The sequence below is a fragment of the Hyperolius riggenbachi genome, chromosome 4, assembly GCF_040937935.1.
Source record: "Hyperolius riggenbachi isolate aHypRig1 chromosome 4, aHypRig1.pri, whole genome shotgun sequence".
Lineage (NCBI taxonomy): Eukaryota > Metazoa > Chordata > Amphibia > Anura > Hyperoliidae > Hyperolius > Hyperolius riggenbachi.
In genome coordinates, this window is record NC_090649.1 from 32,558,250 (window position 1) to 32,582,955 (window position 24,706).

The window sequence follows — 24,706 nt, forward strand, 5'->3', positions numbered from 1 at the left end:
TATGATGGGTTGAAATACATTTAATGATGCACAAAACAATAAGACAATGCGTTTCATGGGTACTGGCCCGCTTCCTCAGGTTAATAAAGTGCCTAAGTCTGCAGCAGTTGCGGGCGCCTCTAAAGATTGATGGAGGTTAGAAATTGACTTCTATATTCTATGATTTAAAGTTTCTGGGCACCTCCTACAAGTTTTTCCTCAGCTTTCCATGGATAAGGAGTCATTTGTCTTCTCTCTACTGGTTAGTATTTAATCAAAGCTGGGAATTCCACTTTGGGTTCACCAGTAGCCGCTTTTTAATGATACCCTTTAATACAAAAAAGAATCAGGACCAACCCCAAACAAAAAAGGAGGCGAGAGACAAATGAAAAGAAAGGCTTTATTAATCTTGTCCACGTTGCATGGAATGGACGTTTGGCTGGGGTGCGAGCAACCTCGTTTCCTCATCCACAGGGGACATTAGAGTCTATCAGCCAGCGCTAAGTGCAAAAATTCAACTCCATCCGAGAAAAGCTTAATCAGGTCAGGGACGTGGTACCTCAGTAGTGGTAAATCTAAGGCACCTACGGCTTCAAACTTTAGTAACGGTCAAGCCTTGTCTCTCCTCAGCAGCCTCCATACAATCACCCGTCCTAGGTGTTCAGATACTGATCGGGACCCCCTATGGGGGAGTGGGGGCAGGTGGTTAGTGGTGGAACTTCTTGTTGGGGTCCTTCGCGTGATCAAGAAGAAGCTGGCAGGGTGTGAACTGGCTTCCGTAAACGCTCTCGTATTTCCTCATCTTGTCTACGATCCGACTTGCTCCAAAGGCGTCTGTGTATCTAAATGGGCCTGTGGTGGATAGAGAAGTTTATAATTAATCTGCAGCATGTGACATTACATCCAGTGTTCTACTAGAGAGGTACCATGATCCTTGTTAAGCCCAACAATACAACCCAGGGTCCCTCAATATCTATTCGACTCAGTGCAAGTTGAATAAATGCCTTCTGGGGGTGCTCCCGGCTGTGGACAAGCACATTCGGACTGGGCATGTCTGAGTAAGGTCTAAGCATGCCCAGTAGAGCAAAGTGCATGGAGGAATAAAAAAAGCTGTGGATGAGTGGCTTTGTTCTACTGGGCACAAGAGGACCTTACTCGTCCACAGCTGGGAGTATTGCCAGAAGATAGAGGGACCATGCACTGGAAGGGTGGGCTTGACTGGGACTGAGGAAGCCTCTAGACCAGGGATGTTAAACCGGTCCTTCGAGGGCCAAGATCCTCACACATTTTTGACACAGCTCAAATTAATTGATGGGTGTGAATCGGGAAAGGTGTGGTCCACCAAGTAGAACACATTCCTCTCTTTCTCAGTCCATCTAAACGCTGGCATGGATCTGGCCCTCCAGGCCTGGGGTTCGACACCTGTGCTCTAGACTACTCAAAGCTGAGTTAAGTATCTAATCGCTTCAAGGGTACTTTAGGAACTGTATACAGTACACTGAAAAAGCAGAATTAAAGCCTGGAAGAAAAAAATGCTGAGACTGTCAGGACAGGACTGTCTTCTTCCTAGGCTGTACTGAAGGTGGGCTTAGTGGCATCATCTTCTAGTTTGTGAAGGGATCACACACTTACCCCCAAGGCATGGTGGGAAGCCGAGGCCAAACACGGCACCGATGTCTCCTTCAACGGGATTGCTCAGGATACCTTCCTGCAGACACAAGACGGCCTCGTTCACAAACCGGGTGAGCAGACGCAACTGGATGTCCTCATCGGAGGAGCTACGAGGGAAAGAGACACCATCACAAAGAATCCAAGTTGTACAAGAAGGACAAATCCTGCTAAAATAATTGTATGAATTCTGGTGAGCAAAAGCACTTGGCGGCTTCCATCTTCAAGAGGCTTTAGCGGGAAGACCTCCAGACCAGAATGCTCAGGTGTTATTGAAGCGGGATGGTCAGCCACAAAATCAAATTACATTTACTCACTTGCTCTGTGTTTATTATGCAGTATGCAGCCTGACAACACATTGCAAGCATTCCAATATAATCATAAATGTGTCTGCTGTAATCAATCTTATCTCAGTAAACCTGGCTCTATTCTGGCACATTTCGGAGAGAGTGAAGCTTGTTATCTACCTTCCCACTTTCCTGCTCCTCACCGACTGGCTGAGGGCTGTTCAGTGAGCTGCTGAAATCTGATCTATTCTGTGCTTACAAAAAAGCTAGATATGACAGTGCAGTTTCAAGGAGAAAAAATAAACAAACTAAAGAGTAAGGGAGGAAATGACATCAAGACTGGCTTCAGTCAGAAGACGTAAAAATGGAAAATGCCAGGAACCAGTTTCTTTATTTACTATACAAGATTAACTGAAATGAAATGTGAACAGTACAATACATATGGTATGCGAATAGAACAAGTATTTATCTAATATATGCGGTCCCCCCCCCCCCCCCCCCCCCCCCCGTGATAGTATAACTGTCCCTGCTTTAAAGGACAACTGAAGTGAGAAGAATATGGAGGCTGACATTTATTTCTTGTTAAGCAATACCAGTTGCCTGGCAGCTCTGTTGATCTATTTGGCTGCAGTAGTGTCTAAATCACACCAGAAACAAGCATGCAGCTAATCTTGTCAGATCTGACCATAATGTCAGAAACACCTGATCTGCTGTATGCTTGTTCAGGGTCTATGGGATTTGGGTCTGAACGGGATTTCCTGCTTACTCCGATCGCCGGAAGCGATCAGAGTGGCTGCAGAGCTGCCGCTGCTCAGCGGCTATCATGTAGCGAGCCCTCGCTACATGATAAAAAAAAAAAAAAAAAAAAAAAAAAGTGCTGCGCTGCCCCCTTGCCGGCGGGTATTGGACCGGCAAGGGGGTTAAAGGGAACCAGAGACGAAAGCACCCTTGTGTATTTTACCATATATATCAGTAAGCACTTTAGAGAAAACACCTACCCTGCTCTCTGTTTCATCCTCACTGCTAGAAGTGTCTGTTCTCAGCTGTGATAAGAATCCCGGACTGAGCATTCAGTCTGGCTTTGCAAGGAATAATTATAACAGTCATTATAGCAGAGCCACAAGGGGGCAGGCTTGGGCTTGAAAAGACACCAGAGAAGACAGACTCAGCTATAATCTTTCCGTAGCAAAGCTAGACTGAGTGCTCAGTCGGGGATTCTTATCAGAGGTAATAACAGTCAGATTAAACAGAGAACAATGAAACAAAGAGCAGATTAGGTGTTTACTGTCATGTTCCCACTGATTTATAAGGTAAAATACAAGAGGGTGCTTCATCTCTGGTTCTCTTTAAAAGGACTTCCGAGGCCAAAATGAAGAAAATTACACTATACCTTTTTATTAGCAGAATCCACGGAGGACGTCCTGCACGTCCCCCACTCCGTTCCACCCATGGCCCGACCCCACCGAACGGGTCGCATCGATTCCACCTCTAAGATGGCCACCGCCTTGATCCGCGGCTGCGCAGTACGCTTTGCCGTGAGTGCGACTGCGCAATGATGTGAGCACGCCCGACGTACACATGGGGAGCATGCCGGGACCCACTACGCGGCGGGAGGCGGGCTAAAGGCTGCGCAGTCGCACTCGCGGCAAAGCGTACTGCGCAGCCGCGGATCAAGGCGGTGGACATCTTAGAGGTGGAATCGATGCGACCCGTTCGGTGGGGTCGGGCCATGCCCTGGGGGAACGGAAAGGCCTGCATTGACAGCGGAACGGAGTGGGGGTCGTGCAGGACGTCCTCCGTGGATTCTGCTAATAAAAAGGTATAGTGTAATTTTCTTCATTTTGGCCTCGGAAGTCCTTTAAGAAACGTGAGGAAGCAAAGCTGAAGTGACAGACTGGATAGAAAAGTTTTTTCAATCAGGGGCAGGGCAATAGCGGTAATCGATAAATGGGCATATTTCAGATGCAGTGCGACGCTTCGATCAATTTCCGATGGAAACAATTGATGTGCAGTACAAGTAAATTCTGTAGAATGAGCAACTGCACAGGCACATTGGCTCAAGCAGGCCATGTATTTATAGCTTTACATGCCAGAATAAATGGGATCACTTGTTTGCCGTCATCTCGCCTCTCATTCCTGACAGCTGGACTGGCACAGTTGTAGATCTAAAGGCAGACACACACACACACACACACACACACACACACACACACACACACACACACACACACACACACACACACACACACACACACACACACACACACACACACACACACACACACACACACACACACACACACACACACACACACACACACACACACACACACACACACACACACACACACACACACACACACGTCTTTGGAAAATGAAAGATCACAGACCAATGTTACCTCCCTTCATGTAGTATGAGAGCCATACTCTACACAGTCTTTTCTATGGAGCTGAACTCCCCATCAGATAGAAATCTTTGCAAGATGCTGCACACACAGATGCTGTACACATGCAACAGATCAGTATCTGCAAAAGATCTGTTCCTGCAAAATGCATTCATAGTCTATGAGATCTGCAGATCATCATACACACCTTTTTAACTGATATTCATCTGCAGATCTGAAAATCCATCCTGGTGGATCTGATCTGCAGATGAATGTCTGTTAAACAAGGTGTGTATGAAGATCTGCAGATCTCATAGACTATGAATGCAATTTGCAGGAATGGATCCTTTGCAGGAACAGATAATGATCCTTTGTGTCTGTACAGCATCTGTGTGTGCAGCATCTTGCAAAAATTTCTGTCTGATGAGGAGTTCAGCGCCATAGAATAGACTGTGTAGAGTATGGCTCTCATACTACATGGAAGGGGGTAAAATTAGTCTGTGATCTTTCATTTTCAAAAGACTATGGTCTGATGTGTCTATGTGGCCTAAGTGTGTATGGTATGTTCCTGCATTTAAGCCTAAAGGTGCATATACACTTCCAATCTTTATTGGCCAATTTAACCACCTCTTTGTAGTACGAGGGCTAACAGACCGTGTAGGTAAAGCTCTCATACTACATGGGAGTGGTAAAATTGCCCAATCAAAATTGGATGCGAGTATGCACCCCAAGTCCAGACGCATAAGCAATAAAACATCTTTGTGTGCTGAGACAGGTCTACTGAGACACAGTGTAGCTGCAATAAGGAGGCCACATACTGTACTATCCGGATAGGTTACACATAGCGGGACTTACACTTCGGGTTTGGCCGGCATCTTGAATTTCTCCAGAAGCTCCTCTGTGCCGGAGTTGATGGCTCTCTCCCTCACACCCTCCTGGTACACATAGAAGCCTTTGCCTGACTTACGGCCTGCGAGAAAGAATCACAAACATTCAGGATATGCTGCTTCTCTCATCCTCAAACGAACATCATTCTTCATCAATACAACAGAACAGGGCTCCGTCTCTCACCTACCAAAACCAGACTCTGCTCCTGAACTGCTGCATCTAGAGCTTCTTAAAAGGGGCACTATAGCGAAAATTGTTCCATTATCCCCATCAGTTATTTAATATAATATTCACCATAGAGCTTGTGTAAAAAAAAAAAATTTGCTACTGACACCAATTCTGTTCTTCTACACAGCTGATCTGCATCATTACACCAGCTGTCCCTCACGCGGATGCAATGGGGTGGGAAGGGGCAGGGCTGGCTGTTATCTGCTCCCCCTTAACTGCCATCAGCCTTCCATCTCTCGGACACAGCTAATTTATTACTCATTATGTTGCAGGCTTCTCACATGTAGCTGCAAAGTAAATGTGCAGGTTCTATTCCTGCCAGCTTCAAAATATTTACAGCTTGTTTATTAAAGGAATCAGGCGAATTAAATGAAAGCAGATTTACTTACCTGGGGCTTTCTCCAGCTCCTTGCAGCTGACATGTCCCATGCCGCAGCTACGCTCTCCGGTGCCGGCCGGGGACACAGGCAATGTCTCTCCAGGCGTCCTCTACCGCGCCTGCGTGAAGCGCCGCTGTCAATCAAGGCCACTTGTCCGTAGAAGTACTGCACAGTACGCCATGTACAATGTGGGCTTGATTGACAGCGGCACTTCGCGCAGGCGCAGTAAGGACGATCTTGAGGTAGTCTCCTGCACCCTGTGGGGACCTCGGGCCGGTGGCTGCAAACGGTACTGTCAGCGTGGGACAGTCGGCTGCAAGGGGCTGGAGAAAGCCCAAGGTAAGTAAATTGGCTTTCATGTAATTTGCCAGATGATTCCTTTAAGTTACGTTGTAGCTACATGTGAGAAGCCTACAACAACACAGTGCGAGCAGAGCAATAAATCAGCCGTTTCAGAGAAACGGAAGGCTGATAGCAGTTAGGGCTCATTTCCACAGGCGGCTGAACAGTGTGCTCAGCAAGCAGTTACCAGGCAGCAGCAAGCAGTTGTGTGAGTTTGAGAGGCTTTTAATGGCCTATATCAACTGCTTGTGGAAATAAGGCCTTAGGAGAGAGCAGGGAACAGCCAGCCTGTCGCTACCCTGTCAGGATAAGCTGATGGAATGATGCAGAATTGGTGTTAGGAGCTATTTTTTTTAACACAAGTCTATGTAGAAATGTATGCTGTCCATATTAAACTGATGGTGGGGATAATGGAACAGCATAATTTTCACCTCAGCACCCCTTCAAGTTGGCCACACAAACAACAAAGATTTGATTTTACTTCAATTTGATACAACAAATGCGTTTTTAAGCCAAGTACCCACAGAAGGATTAGAAGGAGAACTCCGAACGATCGTTTCCTGATCTATCATTCATTATTGCGCTAAGTGTAACACGTGGGACAGGATGCGAATAAATATAAAAATGATTGTTCAAATGAACAAAATATTTCTGCTAAAGTTAATTGACTTTAGCGAAAATGTGAACGATCATTTGCAATGTAATCTGGCACGACGGCTGTTCAAAACAAAAACGATTGTCGTGGGTCGTTGGCCTTTCTTAACCATTGTTTCTTTTTGTTAAATGATGGTTATACAATATTGCCTAGAATGAGCAATAGTTTGCCGTAAATCGTTTGCCGTAACCATGAAATCTTGCCATGGGTGTGGACCTTTAGCTTAGGATATGGAGGAGGCCCCATAATAGTGCTCTTACCCAGAAATCCCTTCTGCACCATGGCTTTCAGCAGCTCAATGTTCCCTCCTGAGAAGCGCTCTCCAAAAGCCTTCCCCAGATCCTCAGCCACGTGAGCCGCCACATCGATACCCACTTCATCCGCCAGCGTGGAGGCGCCCACAGGGAACCCAAACCCAGTGGTCAGGGAGTCCAGCTTCTTAGGCCCAACCCCTTCCTGTTACAGAAAAGAGAACGCAGACAAAGGGTTCAGAGAGGTTTCCAGAAATAATGTGATCTTCAAACAGAGGAGAAAGATCATCACTGACCTGAAGGACCCGCACAACCTCAGCCATCATGGGAGCCAAGCACCTGGTGGTGTAGAATCCAGGTCCGTCCTGAAATATACAGAATATTCAGATTTACCAGAAAAGACATTAAAGCGGGATTGTCAGTCACAAAATCGAATTCCATTTAAACACTGCACTGTGTTTATAATGCAGCCAGGAATCTCACCCTGCAGTGCAAGCACTCCAATCTATTCAGAGTGTCTCTGCTGTAATTATCTCATCTCAGTCAGCCTCTATTTTCTCACCATCAGCTCATAAATAGGACAATCAAATTCAGCCAGTAGCACATACAATCGACCCAATCCCAAGCTGCATACAATTTGCATTAAATCTGCATGCAAGATGGAATTATCTGGAAACCCTTCCCTCTGCCCCACCATGCACAGCTTACTGCAAAAGGAAAGTGATGAATAATCAGCAGTATACTTTCCCAGAAGGCACCGTACTGCATTTTTAAACGCAGGATGTTAACCTTATGTCTTCCATAAAAGCAGGAAGTAGACACAATGAAGTTTTATTGCAGGATTTGTATCAGCTGTAACACAAAGGTTTTTCTCTTTAAAGGTCATTATGCTGTTGCTCCTCTTTTAGAGAAGAGAAGAAGTCCTGAGTTCAGGTCCACTTTAAAGGGTTAGCACTTTTTCCTCGCTATCGCCTAGTAAGCCTGCCATATCCCTTACCTGCCACTAGATGGCACCAAGCTACACACAGCTCACCTTCACCACGATGATGACTTTGCCTTGCTTGAGGCCGATGGCTACGGCGGAGGCTGCTGTGTCCTGGGAGGTCTTGTCTGTAGTGATGATCTCCAGCAGCTGCATCTTGTCCACCGGAGAGAAATAGTGCATCCCGATCACCTGAGCAGGGGAGGGAACGGCACAGCCGGGGTTACTCACAGCCTACCACACTTATCATTCACAGTAACGTAACTGGACAGACAGGCTCATAGGGCCAGATTTATCAAGAGTGTCTGACAAAATATTGGTAGGTTTTTAGAAATCCATGCAGAACTGTCTCAGGCATCGTAAGAAATCATTAGATTGTGCAGATTCCTTCTAAGACTGTTGTAAAATAGGAGCTAGGAAGGTCTCTCAGACAGTGCAGTGTGTGAGGGGAATTGCTGTTGCTAAGGTAACCAACACTACTGCTGTATCGATAGCAGCACGCTCTGAGGAAAAATTCAGCAGGGGGAGGAGCACATCACAAATCATGTCTAGCCTGTAGTTCTACATCTGTAGAGCTGCTATGAAGCACTTCTTAATCTGCGACAGTTTAGCGATGGATTTGCACTTCTCTTAACTGTAGTGCAGCTCTAGAAATTCATGCTAAATTGCCACTATTACCTAGGATTTAAGAAGGTTCTTACTATCATGCAGAACTGTTCTCCCTGCTGGTTAGAACAGATTACCGTATATACTGGCGTATAAGGCGACTGGGCGTATAAGACGACCCCCCAACTTTTCCTCTTACAATATACAGTTTGGGGTATACTCGCCGTATAAGACTACCCCTGTCTGTGAGCGAGCATGCCGGGTGCCAGGCAGAGTTGTAAATACCGTACTTATGGTGCAGTCCCCTGGTTAATAGATCGCATTCTCCGCCTAATTGCTCCTTGCGAGCAGCCGCTCGCACGGGTGCAGTGCCTCTTCCGGGGTCACCTGACTGGTGATGCGTGCGCTCCACTGATGACGCTCATGGAAGAGCCCGGCAATCTCTTCTATGAGCGTCATCAGTGGAGCGCACGCATCACCAGTCAGGTGACCCCGGAAGAGGCACCGCACCCGTGCGAGCGGCTGCTCGCAAGGAGCAATTAGGCGGAGAATGCGATCTATTAACCAGGGGACTGCACCATAAGTACGGTATTTACAACTATGCCTGGCACCCGGCACCCTCCTGACTGACATCCGGCGTATAAGACGACCCCCGACTTTTCAGAAGATTTTTAGGGGTTAAAAAGTCGTCTTATACGCCAGTATATACGGTAAGAAGAAAAAACACTGTCGGTAATGCATTAATAAATCTCCCCCATAATCCCTCCCTTCCTCCTCCTGGGTGGTACATGGCGGTCACACAACAGGAAGTGAGGCTATGTCTCTGCAGCAGGGACACAGACAGAAAAACAGAAGTTTGGCTACAATCACAATTAGGGCCGGTTGAAATACGTGGTGGAGCATGTACTGCCCAACAAATATGAAACACCAAACTCAATATCTCTAAAATATCTGATTTTATTAATTGTTGAAAAAGTGAAGAAGTGAAAGTGAAAGAAGTTAAAAAACACATAAAAAACACATGGGATGGCCACCCCGCCACGACACAACCGCAACCACACTGACACACCAATCACACGCCGGCAACTACTGTATGGACTGTTCCTATGACAGAACCTGGCAAGGTTCAGCAGCAGTGGGTATAACTGTAAGGGCTAATTTTGGCTACAGTCCAGCTCTATGCCTGATGAGTGACCATTCTATAGACTTCTGAACTCCGTGACGAGGGATGGACGATAAGACGCTAAGAATTACCAGTTTACCTATATTTCTAGCATCAACTCCAAGCTATTAGCATCTCTCCGACCAGTCCTATCTAGGATAGATCGCTGGAATTCACGAGTTGAAATATGGAACAAAGTCACACGACTGCTAAAGTGTAAACACCCCCCCCCCCCCCGCCAAAAAAAACACTGGTATATAAAAGGTGTACCTCAAGGGAATAAGTGCCCCAAATGTATTCTCACCTCAGTAGAAGGAAGCTTCTGGATAATCCAGAGCCCATACCAAACTTCTTCCACAAGGGGGGGGGGGGGGGCTTTATCACAGAGCGATTTAGACAGAGCTGAGCAGACATGGGGCGTCCTGCGCAGTGCAGCCACGCTCATTCACAGAAGTGAGCGCGGCCACAAACTACAGACGTGTCTCTTATGTTTTAGGCCCCTTTCAGACAAACGTCTGTTGTCTGCCAGTGCAATTCAGGTGCACTTTAAAAGCTGCCGAACTGCAGCAGTTGTTAAACCATGCGCGTCAAGCGCGGCATAGCAGTGGTGGTACAGGGCAACGGAGGAACGCGATATGTCGAGTGAGGGTGGCTGTGCTCAGATTTCACTGTGTGGGTTTTTTTTGGAAGGGGAGGGTCCAGTACAGCGCCGGTAACTAGCGCTAGCTAAAACCTACCGGTGCAGGAGCGCAGCTGACAGGCAGTGAATTCAACACTTGTCAGCTGCCCATGCGACAGGACCCCAAGGATAATATGGGGGAGAGGGGGGAACCAGGTTGGGCAATACATTATATCCCTGGAGAGAGGGTGTCTAATGGACCCATTACTCACAGACGTCCCATGGTAACGCTAACCAGACACCGCACTAGCGTTGCGAATGCTCAGGGCCTGACGCTTATGATAACCAAAATCTAACGTAATACAGGATGGAGTCGTGTCCAAATCCCCAGTGCCAATGTTATCCAGGAAAAGGGATCTAATCAAAGCTTATACCAACTGCAATAAGTCCAGTCAACGCCATTTAAAGTTTGGATACAGGAAGAATTACGCAATCCTATCCGTGTCAAATGAAGTATTTACGGTAAAGCTCACCTTGTCGGGTCTCTTGCTGACAGCAGCGATCTGCCCGATGGGCAATGCGGACGTGTTACTGGCAAATATACAGTGCGGGGGCACAACCTGTGGAGGAGACGGAGGAGATTATTAAGCAGCAGAGGCAATGGCGGGATCGTGAGCGCGATGCACAAGAGCTGACACTCACTGCTTCCACCTCCTGCAGGACTTTGTGTTTGATTTTAATGTCCTCGAAGACGGCCTCGATCACCATGTCGGCCTTGTCGAAGCCCTTGTAGTCCAGCTGGCCGGTCAGGTGACTCATCACGGAGTCTCTCTCGAAGGAGGACAGAGTCTTCTTCTTCACCTTGTCATTCAGGCTGCAGAGGAGAGAAAGGATCTTGTGACCCAGAATCTTGCTGCATGAAGAATGTGAATACGCACAGCACAACCCGATATAAAGGCCAGCACCCACAACGCCATTTTTTGAGGAGATATCACACACACATTTAACCAAAATTCGATTAAGAATGTTTCTCGATGTACGTCGCCCACAGCGATCGTTCGGTTCTGAATGATAGCCATGTTGTATTCAATTGCGGAAAATAGTTCCAATCCTCATTGACTTTCGCGGTTTTCCACGATTGTGTGTATGATCATTAGTTTACGATGGCGCCAATGACGCTTGCCAATCCGGTCAGATGGATCAGGGAACGATCATTCATTGGTGGAGTTCCCCGATCCATCTGGCTGTGGGTACTCCGCTTAAGGGTGCAAACACATCCGATTTTGATCAGTTAATGATTGGCAAGGTTTACCACCTCCTTGTAGTACGAGAGCTCACCTGCACAATCTGATCATAGTATTCAATATCTGTTTGCTCTCACCCTACATAGAAGCAATTAAAATGTGCCAATCATTGGCCAATTAAAATTGAAGGTGTATACCAGGCTTAAAGGAACACTATTGATTAACATTTTTTTTTCAATTGCGATAGGAAATGTTTTTAAAGTGCTGCTAAGTACCGGTGTATACATTTGAATCCTTATCTGTTTACTGTAATTCATTCCTTTCACATTTTTCTGATGGCAATCTGCTGTAATCTCGGCAGACTGAGCCATGAGGGGAGGGGGGGGGGGGGGGGGGGGATTCCCTCACAGTGCATCTGTTAACCCTGTGTGTGCAGAGAGCTCAGTCAGAGACAGGCAGAGCTTTCTCTCACAGAGAGCAGATAAAAGGTATCTTATGTGCAACATAAACATCTGTAATTGTGTGTGTGAAACCTGATACCCGACAGGCATTACACTGTTCTTAGCATGTCAGACTGCAGAGATTCGTACCTTTGCAAATGAGAGACATTCCAAGCGTAGCTAAAATCTACACACAATGAATTAAAGCTTTTGCCTCTGATATTTAACATGAAAAAGTAGGAAAATGTTTACACAGCTACTTAGACACTATGGCCTTAATTCACTAGGCTTTATCGAACACTTTTATCGAACATTTGATAATTTACCTCATGGGTGAAATCTAATTTTGAATTCACTAAGGTGTTATAGATTTATTGGACGTTTATCGATAAAACATTTGATAAATATATAACACCTTAGTGAATTCAAAATTAGATTTTACTCATGAGGGAAATTATCAAACGTTGAATAAAGTGTTCGATAAAGCTCAGTGAATTGAGGCCTATTTGTACATTGTCATTTTATAACACTTGGTTTGATATTGTTCCTTTAAAGCACACCTGAAAAAAGAGGGATTACGAAGGTTGCCATATTCATTTCCTCATTTCCTTTTAAACAATACAAATTGCCTGGCAGACCTGCTGATTTCTCTGCCTCCAACAACAGTGTTCTCCCCAGGCTCTTTTAGCTGGGTGCTCCACCCGGCTAGTTTTGATGAGCACCCGGCTGTCATCAGCTCACCTCCTCCTCTGTAAGCAGAGGTGTGCACAGAAGCACCAGCCCTGCATTCTCATCTCGCTTCACCCGACTACTCTTTCATGCCACCCAGCTGGAAAAAAATTCTGGGGAGAATACTGAATACTCTTAGCATTAGGCCCTGAACAAGCATGCAGCAGATCAATTGCTCTGACTGAAGTGTGACTGGGTAAGTTGCATGCTTGTTTCAGGTGTGCGATTCAGACACTACTGCAGCCAAATAGATCAACAGGCTAGCTTTGCAACTGGTATTGTTTAAAAGGAAAGAAATATGGCAGCCTCCATATCCCTCTTACTTCAGTTTATGCCAGTAGGAATGATACACCATTATCTTCATACAGACAATACATCAGTGTTCGCCCCCAAAAATGTTTTCCAGCCGGGTGGAATGAAATAGCCGGGTGGCAAGAAAAAGTCGCCAGGTGGGGCGAGATGAGAATGCATGGCCAGTGCTTCTGTGGGTTACTATGCTTACAGCAAAGGAGGGGGTGAGCCGTGACAGCCGGGTGGTCACGAAAACAAAAAAAAAAAGAGCCTGGGGAGAACACTGTACATGGTGATCGTTTGGTCAACAATCCAATGTCTGTACCCGCCTGTGCCATCTTCTGGAAAAGATCTAGAGAGTTCAACTTTTTCAAACTGACTGCTACTGCATTCTGAGGAAGGCAACTGCCAGCTCCCCGCTCATCTCGATAAAATTGAACTGGCATACTTGATATTTTTAAAGCGGTTTAACACCCAGCATTACAACTTTGCTTTAAAAGATTGCTTACAGCTTACAAACTATTATGCCAGATTTTTTTTTAAGCAGAAATTCACTGAATGGGTTAAACATGACATTTTAGTGTTGGATTTAACTAGGAATCCGCATCCCATCCGTTCTTATCTTTAGTTACAAATGTATCTTTATTTGGAATACAAATAGACCTTTGAAAAGCCTGCCAGGGAAGCCCTCTTTGTCAGAGCAGTGTTTGTTTGTTACATTGTAGATAGATACATTTGTAACTAAACAAGCAAGCACGGAGGAGGATTTCTAGCTAAATGCAGCACTAAAATGTCATGTTTAATTCATTCAGTGAATTTCTGCTAAAAAAAAAATCTGGCATAATAGTTTATAAGCTGTAAGCAATCTTTTAAAGCAAAGTTGAAATGCTGGGTGTTAGACCACTTTAAGTTTGTCTAAAAAGAGGAGTTTAAAATCACTTGTAGGGCCACATCTGGAGTATGGGATACAGTTTGGGGCACCAGTCTATAGGAATTACTTTGATCTTCTTGAACTGGTAAAAAGATTGGCAACTAAATCAATCGGGTGGATGGAAGATCTTAAAGAGGAACTCCAGTGAAAATAATGTAATAAAAAAGTGCTTTATTTTTACCATAATTATGTATAAATGATTTAGTCAGTGTTTGCCCATTGTAAAACCTTTCCTCTCCCGATTTACATTCTGACATTACATGGTGACATTTTTACTGTGGGCAGGTTATGTAGCTGCTGCTAGCCGTTTTGGCAGTTGGAGACAGCTGTAAACGACTATTTCCCATGCAACAAGGTTCACAGACAGGAAACTGCCAGGAGTACCGCGGTACTCAGAGCTTCTTGTGGGAGAGGTTTCACCACAATATCAGCCATACAGCGCCCCTTGAGGGTCTGTTTGTGAAACGCAATCGATTTCTCATGTAAAAGGGGGTATCAGCTACTGATTGGGATAAAGTTCAATTCTTGGTCGGAGTTTCTCTTTAAATACTAACAAAGGTTGGGCAAACTGGGCCTATTTAGCTTGGGAAAAAGATGGCTAAGGGTTGACCTGATTAACCTTTATAGATCCATCAGCTTTATTACAAGGCTATAAACCGATATTAAAGGACAACAGAAGTATGGGGGATATGGAGGCGGCCATATTTATTTCCTTTTAAATAATACCAGTTGTCCGGCAGCCCTGCTGATTCTCTGCCTCTAATACTATTAGCCATAGCCCCTGAACAAGCATGCAGCAGATCTGGTGTTTCTGACATTGTCACACATCTGACAGTATCGCTGCATGCTTGTTTCTGGTGTGATTCAGACACTACTGCAGCCGAATAGATCAGCAGGACAGCCAGGCAACTGGTATGGTTTATAAGGAAATACATATGGCAGCCTCCATATCCCTCTCACTTCAGGTGTGCTTTAAGTGGTCCAGTCTGAACAGGTTGGAGCTCAGTCTGCTGGTTGCAAAAGAAAAGGTAATACTGTATGATATTTTTTCATAGGTAATATTTCTGATTTAGGTGATACAAATTCACAAGAACAAAAAAAAATAAAAAAAATTAAAAAGTTGAAAAACTCCAACAAGAGGATTCTGGGTGGAGAACGGTTTGGATAGAAATCGCACGTTGGCTTTCCACTCCAAACTCCAATACAGGAAATAAAATGACAAAAGCATTGGGTGTTCAAAGGGGATCTGAACTTCCTCTCTGCTCTGAAAGATAAGCAACAGCATAACCTTTAAAGAAAACCATGTCTGTTACAGCTGATACAAATCCTGCAATATATCTGCAGGGTGTCTACTTCCTGCTTTCATGGAAGCAGACATATTGTTATTCTGTGTTTACCAATTAACTCTCAGTCAGCAGACACAGCTAAATGATATTACACTTGTGATTAGTCACAGATGAGGGGGAATTAGGCTAAACTCGCTGAATACATACAGGGGGCATTTCTCGATGTTTCCCGCCTGTCCTGTGCAAGAGTTCAGGTCCAGTTGTCACATAACTAGGATTCAGTAGCAGTATTACTCCGCCAGTCTTACCCTTTGAAGACCTGCTGTTGTCCTCTGCCCAGACCTTCCACCGTCGTGTCCTTCAGGATGGTATTCAGCCCTTTATCTACAGAGACTTGAGCAATACCGGCTCCCATCAGCCCCGCCCCCAGGATGGCCAGATGCCTGCAAGGAGAAACAACGCACTCATTATATACATCAGACGACCCAACAAAGGGACAATCATCCTCTTACACTCAGTGGTCCTTAAAGCAGAATTAAAACCCGAAAGAACATGCAATAAATACCCATTCCTGTATTCTTTATTGTCCATACAGTTACTCCAGTGTTTAGTCCACTAAGGGCCCTTTTCCACTACCCTGGCTTTTGCGATCTGATTGTGATTGCCAACGGATCACAAAACACAGGGTACAGTAGAACTAACGGAAATGGCAGTGGCCATTTCCAATAGTGCGATCCAATTGCGTCGTGATTTTGGGCCGAGCGCATTTGTCGTCCTGTTGCGTTTTGAATGTGATTGAACTTTGCTGAGTATAGCAGCTCAATCGCATTAGTGGAAATTGGTTTGAAATGCAATTCCGATCTCATTTCATAGTGGAAAAGAGCTGTAACTAAGAGCAGGTGGCTTGTGCACTGCAGAGAAGCACACTGCATTATCCCCATAATTGGCCTGCTCAGCAGGTATTCTCAACCTGTGCAGCTGTAGTGCACATAACAGTGCAGGATTCCAAGTTGGGCACATTTTATTGAAGTACAACAGGAAGTTGTGCAAACCAAATTGTGTTTTTGTGGGTTGGAACAGGGTGGCAGTGAGAGCGTAGGCCACAGAGTCGGTTAGCAGGTGCCCAATATCAGCATCATCAACATCCTCTGCAGTCTGAGGAATTTGTGGTACCTGGAGTTGGCGTAGGGAAGAAATGCACCAACTACGAATTCTAATAAAATAAGACTAATCAAAAGAGAAAAATATGATAAAAAGTTCCCGATAGGTCGGTGCATGCGAATGCCCATTGGGATCTTACTGTCAGCGCAGTACTCTCCAGATGAAGTGAGCACACCTGCACAGAAGGTTCCAGGGGGGGTTGTGGTGGGGTGTGGGGGGTAAGGGGGAGGGGTGAAGCTGTAGGCTTGAGGAGAGCCCACTACACATGCCTGCTACTCTTTTTTTTTTTTTTTTTTCACAACGGTTTCCTTTAAAGGGAACCTAAACGGAGAAGGATACAGATTTTTCCTATTAAAATAATACCAGTTGCCAGACTCTCCTGCTGATCCTGTGTGTCTAATACTTTTAGCCACAGCCCCTGAACAAGCATGCAGCAGATCAGGTGCTCTGACTGAAGTCAGACTGGATTAGCTGCATGCTTGTTTCAGGTCTGTGATTTGGCCACTATTGCAGCCAAAGGCATCAGCAGGACTGCCAGGCAACAGGTATTGTTTAAAAGGAAACATCCATATTCTTCTCAGTTTAGGTTCCCTTTAAGGACTTACAAGGCAGAAAAAAAAAAAAAAAAAAAAAGCCTTTTAGGCCCCATTTACACTTAAAAGCGCAATTGATTTTTCTGCGATTAACGCGGAAAAATCACTGGACACTGCAGCAATTTTTCTGCGATTAGAGCTTCTATAGCACTAAACGCGATCGCTGGGAAACCGCCTGGAAATGGTGCAGGCTACATGTTTGGCGATTTGAGTTAATCACCGGCGAGTAACGCAAATCGCCCAAGTAAGAACGGGCCCATAGGGTATTATAGCACTAGCGCTTGAGCTTTTTGCCGAAATCGCCAGCAAAACGCTCATGTGAATGGGACCTTAGGGTTCTAAAGAGCTTAAGCACTTGTGCAGAAGAGGACTCCGGTGGTTATACTGAAGCCCTCAGATACTCACTTAACTTCTTTCTGGGGGGCTCCGAACTTATTCTTTTTGCATTGGACCTGCCCATGGTAGAGCCCGATGAGAGCTTTTGATTCGCTGGTCATGGCCAGTTCACCAAATTTCTGTAAGAGAAAAATGAGATTATGAAGATCGCTATAATTAATAACTTAAATTGGTATTGAATTTTCAAGAACCAATTATTTTTATTCTAAACCATATTAACAGGACTTCTTACTGTGAAAAGTAGGTAATGTCAATGAGATGATCATTTTTTAGTATTTATATAGCGCCGACATCTTCCGCAGCGATGTACAGAGTACATAGCCTTGTCATTAACTGTGCCTCAGAGGAGCTTGCAATTTAATCCCTACCATAGTTGTAGGTCTCATGTAGTGTATTTATTGTAGTCTAGGGCCAATTTTTGGGGGGGAAGCCAATTAACTTATCTGTATGTGTTTGGAATGTGGGAGGAAACCGGAGTGCCCGGAGGAAACCCACGCAGACACAGGGAGAACATACAAACTCCGTGCAGATGTTGGCCTGTCTGGGATTCGTACTGGGTACTGAGCGCTGCCAGGCGAGAGCGCTACCACTACGCCACCGTGCTGCCCAGCATGGATGCAGATGCAAATACCAGGTTGATTTATATTCTAAATGCAAATGTAAGCAGCTTGAAAACTAACCAATCAAATCCCACCAAGGAATTTGATTGGTTCATTCTCAAGCTCCATAAATTAGCATACGAAATTTGCATAATCCTGCATCAGCTCCGAGCTATTTCCATTTCACTGACCACTCCTAGTGAAAAGTCATATGTATGCCAGGGACACAGATTTAGTAACCTTTGGGTTACTGTACTTATCAGGGTCATCAAATCACATGCGGATAAAGTGATGTGGGAAACCATGTATACAGTGGCTGAAATCTGTACATGCAGGAGTGAATGGAGATCACAATTTGTTATGCTTGTAAGAGTGACTTTCATTCTCGCCCCCTTCTTCTCAGGCTGCGCAAGCAAGCTTAGGTCTGCCTCTCCCTCCTATTGTATCTTGGAATTGCTCTATTTGCCGACTTACCCCTCTATGCTTACTTAGCGCAATATGTGCTTTGCGCCATAATGCCCTTGTTTCTCTATGTAACTTATCTGTAAACTATTTACTGGCGTAGAGCTGTGGGCTACGTTGGTGAAACATAATTTAAGTTTTAGGAGCTTTAACTATTTTACTGGAGTGAATTGTGGATTTACATTTTTTTCATTCAAGTCAGACTTTCCAAGGTATTTTTGGTACGTTCACAGGAGGCTTTATATGGCTGTCAAAACTTCAAAACATTTTAAAAGGTTTTAAGATTACCTTTAAATAGCAACATTATGATTCAAAACCTTTGTTCTAAACTCAGCACAGCATGTGAGTGACATGACACGTACAACATTCCGGTACAATCAGATCACACTGACTGACTGATAGCGGTCAGCAGGGGCCACGGATAGGGCCTCACAGGAGGGATATCAGTATGGGACAAGAGAGGAGGCTGGGGCCTTAACAGCGGTAGTGCCACAGCTGCAGTTAGTGATCGGCTGCAGCCGGGATGTGCACCCGGGGGAGGGGGGAGGAGGGAGTGTGTGCGATGTGAAAGCAGACCGGCAGATCATCAGCTCAGTGTTCTCGCCTCACTCCACTCTCTTCTCTGGATTTTCCTGCAACCCTCCAATCATTTTACTCTGCCTTCATTTGCTCGGCTCTTCCATATGTCGCAGATGCACATCCCGGCTGCTGCCAATCGCAAACTGCACCTGGGTCACATGTGGCACCGACGCTCGTGCGGGTGAGTTGCCACGCTGATCTGTCGGTCTGCTGTGGGAGTGAGAGAGGCAACACTGCGGGGAGGGGGGGGGGGGGGGACCTTGGGGTGAAAGTCTGTGGCCCCCTCCGAAGGGTCTGATTGCAATGCAGTGAGCGCTATACCCACCTGTGACTCTGCCGTATAGCCAGCCTCCGATCCCTGCTCCACTCCAGTCTTCACAACCTGACAGGGAAAAACATGGAGGGTATTACATCAATTGTAAACAATATTCCTTTATAATATACGTGTCATCCCCAAATTCCAAATGTCTCACCGTTCTGATTGCAACGCCCAACGATGGGTGGAAGGAGACAAAGACGTTTGGGGGAGGGGGGGGGGGGGGTGTGGAAGTAGGCAGGAGTGCAGAAGAAAAATAGAGGAAGGCACAGGGGGAAGAGATGGAGATCCAGACATGGGGTGGAGGGGAGGAGACCCGGGGAAGGATGGAAGGAGACCATGGGGGCAACTGGTAGCAGTTGAAGGACAAAAGGAGACACAGGGCAGGACTAAAGGAGGCATGTTCCTGAGCAAGCCACTGATATTGTTGATTACTGGAGGAGGGCGGGGGGGGTGGGGGGGATTCAGGATCCAGAAGCTTCCCCTTCCCGAGGTAGATATCGGTTTAAATTTAAAAAGTCACAGATTTGCTTTAAATGTTACCTGCACGCTGGCACTTCTCTGTATGTCATGTGTTGAGATTTGACTCTGCGTTTCTTTAATGCCAGAAGAGTCCATATAACTGGGGATCTACAATGTGACAACTGAAATAGCTCTTACCTCGATGATCTTCAGTGGGGCTGGGTAAAGGCCTTTGGTCTGCTTCATAACTTTCTTCTCCACAGCTTTGTAGATCTGCTGCCTTACAAATGGGAAGGACATGACGTAGTCTGTGATCTCTGGAATGAGAGGGGAGACAATGTTCAAATCGCTGAAGAGCCAAATGGAAACTGCCAGAAGTTTTATCCACCTCTAAGGGCAGAAACACTGCAGAGTGCTCTGCGTTCCGTTTTCAAAAACACGCTCCCATTGACTGGAATGAAAATCGCTGTAAAAATCGCATCCATTTTGCAAGAATTTTAATGCAAGTCAATGGGAGCATGTTTTTAAAAGCTAAAAAAGCGCTCTCCAGTGTATGAGCCAGATCAGATCCACATTCCCATTCCATATTTGTATCCAATCGGAAGAGAAATTCAACATGGCCTCCTGATTGATTTTCCGATCGGGAATGGCGGAGAAATTTCGGTCGCAAGGGCTTGATCAGGTGTACGGCGGTAACGGAATTTAATATTGCAACAACCAATGTTGTTCCCCAAAGTGTGCCCATGTGCCCGGGGGGAGGGGGGGGGGGGGGTGGTTGCTCGCGCAGGGACTCCCCTGGTGGGCTGCCCAGCAGGCCGCAACGGAATGATTTCTAATAGATAAATTCCTAATAGCTTTCATGATGAAGTCTATTAGGAATTGCATTATGTGGTGAAGCAATAGATCCCTCTGATCAGATTAAATCAGAGAGGGACCTATCTAATGATAGATCTTGCAGCTCAGCTCATGTGATCACTGCTGACTAGGGATGGCGGTTCACTTTCTTCAGTCCCATAACGACCACTGGCCTGATGCCAGCTAGCCAATTGGGACAGAGCTTGCAGTGGCAACCGTACATAAGCATGAGTGCGGTCACTGAGGCAAACTCCATCCCTGGGCAGCTTACGCCAGGCCAGAGGTCACGCTGTGCATTAAGGGATTGACGTTTGCCACTAGTGGAGCAGCGAATTACCAACTGTACTCCTGCCACCAGGCGCACTGCTGAGGCGCGCTGTCCCCAGTGTCAGGTGATATTTTTGACAAGACAGCTGCTCTGTGTGTTATGTAAAAGAGGGCAGCATGGCTCACCAGAAGGGACAGAAGGAGTAAAGATCATCTTACTTGCTACCAATCCCTTCTTCTTCTTCAAGGAGATCTGGTTGTTGGCAATTCCTCTAGCGAAATCCACAGCGACCTCCTCCAGGTACTCCACAGTGCGATCCTCTGGACTCTTCAGACCAGGACCTGCAAGAGGAGGGCGGACAAGGGAGAGGTCACGCTGAGGCCACTCCTTACAGAAACAGTAAATATGCTGAACCCCTCAACTGAGGGCCAAAGCAAAAACCGAGTGAGCGAAGTCAGGAGGACTCACCCAGGGGGTCCACAAGCTGATCCACCAGGCCCATCTTCTTGGCTCGGTCAGCCCGAATGTTCCGCCCTGTCAGCATCATATCATAGGCAGTAGGAAGACCCAACTAAGGAAGAAGGTACAAAATATAAGCAGTCAGGCCTCTGCACACGGACTATAACACATTGTACAAGGGCCTTCAGGAAAATCCACATTTATTAGTTGCTGTGAAAATCAGGCCAGTGTTCTCCCCAGAAAAAGATTGGGAATCGAACACCAGAGGCTGTAGAAAAAAGTCAACATAGGCAGAAATATTTACTACCAGTCCCTCCATCCCTGCCACAATTGGTCTTCCTGGAGGTTGGGTTGTGCTCTTATGAATTTTAGGAATGTGATAAAAAATATGGGATAGATGGATGGCTCGGGACTAGAAACCTTTTCTCTGATTCATTGACAATTTTATTCCCATATGCATTATTTACTAGTTGTTGTAGCTCATTTTTATAGGTGATTGTGGGGTCAGTATGAAGCCGTTGGTAGGTGGTTGCATCTGATAGTCTAACCCCCTCATTTAGGTAGTCAGAGTAGTCCATTATGACCACTCCTCCTCCTTTATCAGCCTGTCTAATTACTATCTCCTTATTGTCTGCGAGTTCATGCAAAGAGCTCTTTTCTGCCCCTTTTAAATTTTGATGTTTACCTAGCGGTTTCTCTTTACATAATGTCTTAAATTGGTCCAGTACTACATTATAATAAGTATTGACATACTGTCCTCTTGCATGAGTCGGGTAGAAGACCGATTTAGGTCTAAAGTGTGTGTGCTTGATGTTTGTGTCAGGCACATATTGTAGCCAGTCATCTTCTATCCCTGATGGAAAGTCACTGTCAATCGACTCTTCAATGTCTACATGTGCCTACTAATAAAGTTTTTTCTTCGGCTTCCCCTGTCGTCATGGTGATTGACATCAGGGAAGCCTATATCCTGTGTGCTCTAACGTACGACGTCATCTGACGAAGGCGCCGAAACGCGCAATGACGTCATACGCGTGCTAAGCGTCAGCCACGCCCACCTCTAGCGAGATGGAACCCTGGCGATCGGGACCCGTGCTGCTGGCCACAGCGCGTCATCCTCCACTGAGCTTAAGCGGTTGGCTGTCCGCTGACACGCGCTTACCACATATACCTTTGTGAATATAACATTGAACTTGAATAAACTTCCTCTCTGGATTTAATGCACTATGGCGCGCTCCTCTTTTTCTTAGAAGTTCTGCCAAGCACCCTACAATGGAGCGTCGCAGTGCACGTATCTGAGAAGGAAGCATCTGTATGTGTTGACTTGTGACTAGGAGCACAAGAATCTTGTTTATAGCTACAGTGTTCTCCCCAGGCTGTTTTAGCCGGGTGCTCCACCCGGCTAATTTTGGTGAGCATCCGGCTGTCATCGGATCTCCTCCTCATCCTCCTCCTATACAGTAAGTAGAGTTGCACCAGACCTGCATTACCCTGCTGTGCACCACCCGGTTACTTGTTCTTGCCACCCGGCTGAAAAAAAAAAAAACTCTGGGGAGAACACTGTAGGCTAATGTCGCACTGGTATTAAACACTGGTGGTATCCCATCGTTCGATCCCTGGGTGAGCAATGGGAGAACAATGGCAACAACAGACACAGGTGTTAAATTGTGGCATTCACAGCAATCAACATTTACAGTGAACCTTCTGACTAAAAATCTACTCAGCAGAACTGAAAAGGCTTGGTGTTTCTTTAAGGGCCTGTTTCCACTACACGCATATTCTGCATGCAGAAAACTGACTCCAATGAATGTCTATGGGCCTGTTTCCACTGAACGCAATTTTTCTGATGCAGATTTCCCATAGGCATTCATTGGAGTCAGTTTTCTGCATGCAGAATCTGCGTGTAGTGGAAACAGGCCCTAACAGTTTCACAGCATCAGAACTTTGTTTTTCTTACCAAAGCATCATTTTTATCTAAGCTCCACCCATCAAAGAAAAAAAGCCCGGGCTTTTTTCCCTGATGCTGTGCAGAGCATGATGAAATTGCCTATGTTATTCACATTGCCTAGCAACTGGGAGAGGTGCTCAGGACACAGGACAGTTAGAACTGTGTCTCATGCTCCCTGTCACCTCCTTTCAACCAAAAAGATGGCTGCCCTCATGAAATCAAACATTTGCCTGTTCTTTTAAAACAGTGTGGGTGAGAGATTATATTACCTATCTATTTTAGATAACATAACTAATGTAACTTAATGACAGTATGTTTGTTTAGGCTGGAGTTCCTCTTTAACTGCTGCTATGTTCTGTAGATGCCACTTGCAGCATTTTTTTTTGGCCATTTCATGGGAGTTCCTTAGTAATTTCCTCTGCAGGAAATGCACTCATCCTTGCGCACTGAAGGCCAGTCTCTGTAGCTGCACTCAGTATTGCGCAGAGGGCCAGTCTCTCTAGCTGCACTCATTGCACACGGAGGGCCAGTCTCTGTAGCTGCACTCATTGCACACGGAGGGCCAGTCTCTGTAGCTGCACTCAGTATTGCGCACGGAGGGCCAGTCTCTGTAGCTGCACTCAGTATTGCGCACGGAGGGCCAGTCTCTGTAGCTGCACTCAGTATTGCACACGGAGGGCCAGTCTCTGTAGCTGCACTCATTGCACACGGAGGGCCAGTCTCTGTAGCTGCACTCATTGCACACGGAGGGCCAGTCTCTGTAGCTGCACTCATTGCACACGGAGGGCCAGTCTCTGTAGCTGCACTCATTGCACACGGAGGGCCAGTCTCTGTAGCTGCACTCATTGCACACGGAGGGCCAGTCTCTGTAGCTGCACTCATTGCACACGGAGGGCCAGTCTCTGTAGCTGCACTCATTGCACACGGAGGGCCAGTCTCTGTAGCTGCACTCATTGCACACGGAGGGCCAGTCTCTGTAGCTGCACTCATTGCACACGGAGGGCCAGTCTCTGTAGCTGCACTCATTGCACACGGAGGGCCAGTCTCTGTAGCTGCACTCATTGCACACGGAGGGCCAGTCTCTGTAGCTGCACTCATTGCACACGGAGGGCCAGTCTCTGTAGCTGCACTCATTGCACACGGAGGGCCAGTCTCTGTAGCTGCACTCATTGCACACGGAGGGCCAGTCTCTGTAGCTGCACTCATTGCACACGGAGGGCCAGTCTCTGTAGCTGCACTCATTGCACACGGAGGGCCAG

At 46.1% G+C, this 24,706-nt stretch overlaps 1 protein-coding gene across 1 annotated transcript in view; it reads right to left on the bottom strand.

Annotated features, from left to right (window-relative positions):
* Positions 1–365: 365 nt before the first annotated feature.
* HADHA (hydroxyacyl-CoA dehydrogenase trifunctional multienzyme complex subunit alpha) overlaps positions 366–24,706 on the bottom strand; it is a 49,901-nt gene continuing 25,560 nt past the window's right edge. Inside the window, exons 7-20 of the mRNA XM_068279924.1 lie at positions 21,512–21,614; positions 21,262–21,384; positions 20,119–20,237; positions 19,468–19,524; positions 17,512–17,621; positions 15,661–15,795; positions 11,134–11,305; positions 10,965–11,051; positions 8,096–8,236; positions 7,359–7,427; positions 7,072–7,267; positions 5,174–5,288; positions 1,612–1,757; positions 366–831 (exon numbers count right to left, since the gene is read on the bottom strand). Of these exons, the coding sequence (XP_068136025.1) occupies positions 686–831; positions 1,612–1,757; positions 5,174–5,288; positions 7,072–7,267; positions 7,359–7,427; positions 8,096–8,236; positions 10,965–11,051; positions 11,134–11,305; positions 15,661–15,795; positions 17,512–17,621; positions 19,468–19,524; positions 20,119–20,237; positions 21,262–21,384; positions 21,512–21,614 (1,719 nt within the window). The 3' untranslated portion in view covers positions 366–685. The remainder of the gene's footprint in view (positions 832–1,611; positions 1,758–5,173; positions 5,289–7,071; positions 7,268–7,358; positions 7,428–8,095; positions 8,237–10,964; positions 11,052–11,133; positions 11,306–15,660; positions 15,796–17,511; positions 17,622–19,467; positions 19,525–20,118; positions 20,238–21,261; positions 21,385–21,511; positions 21,615–24,706) is intronic.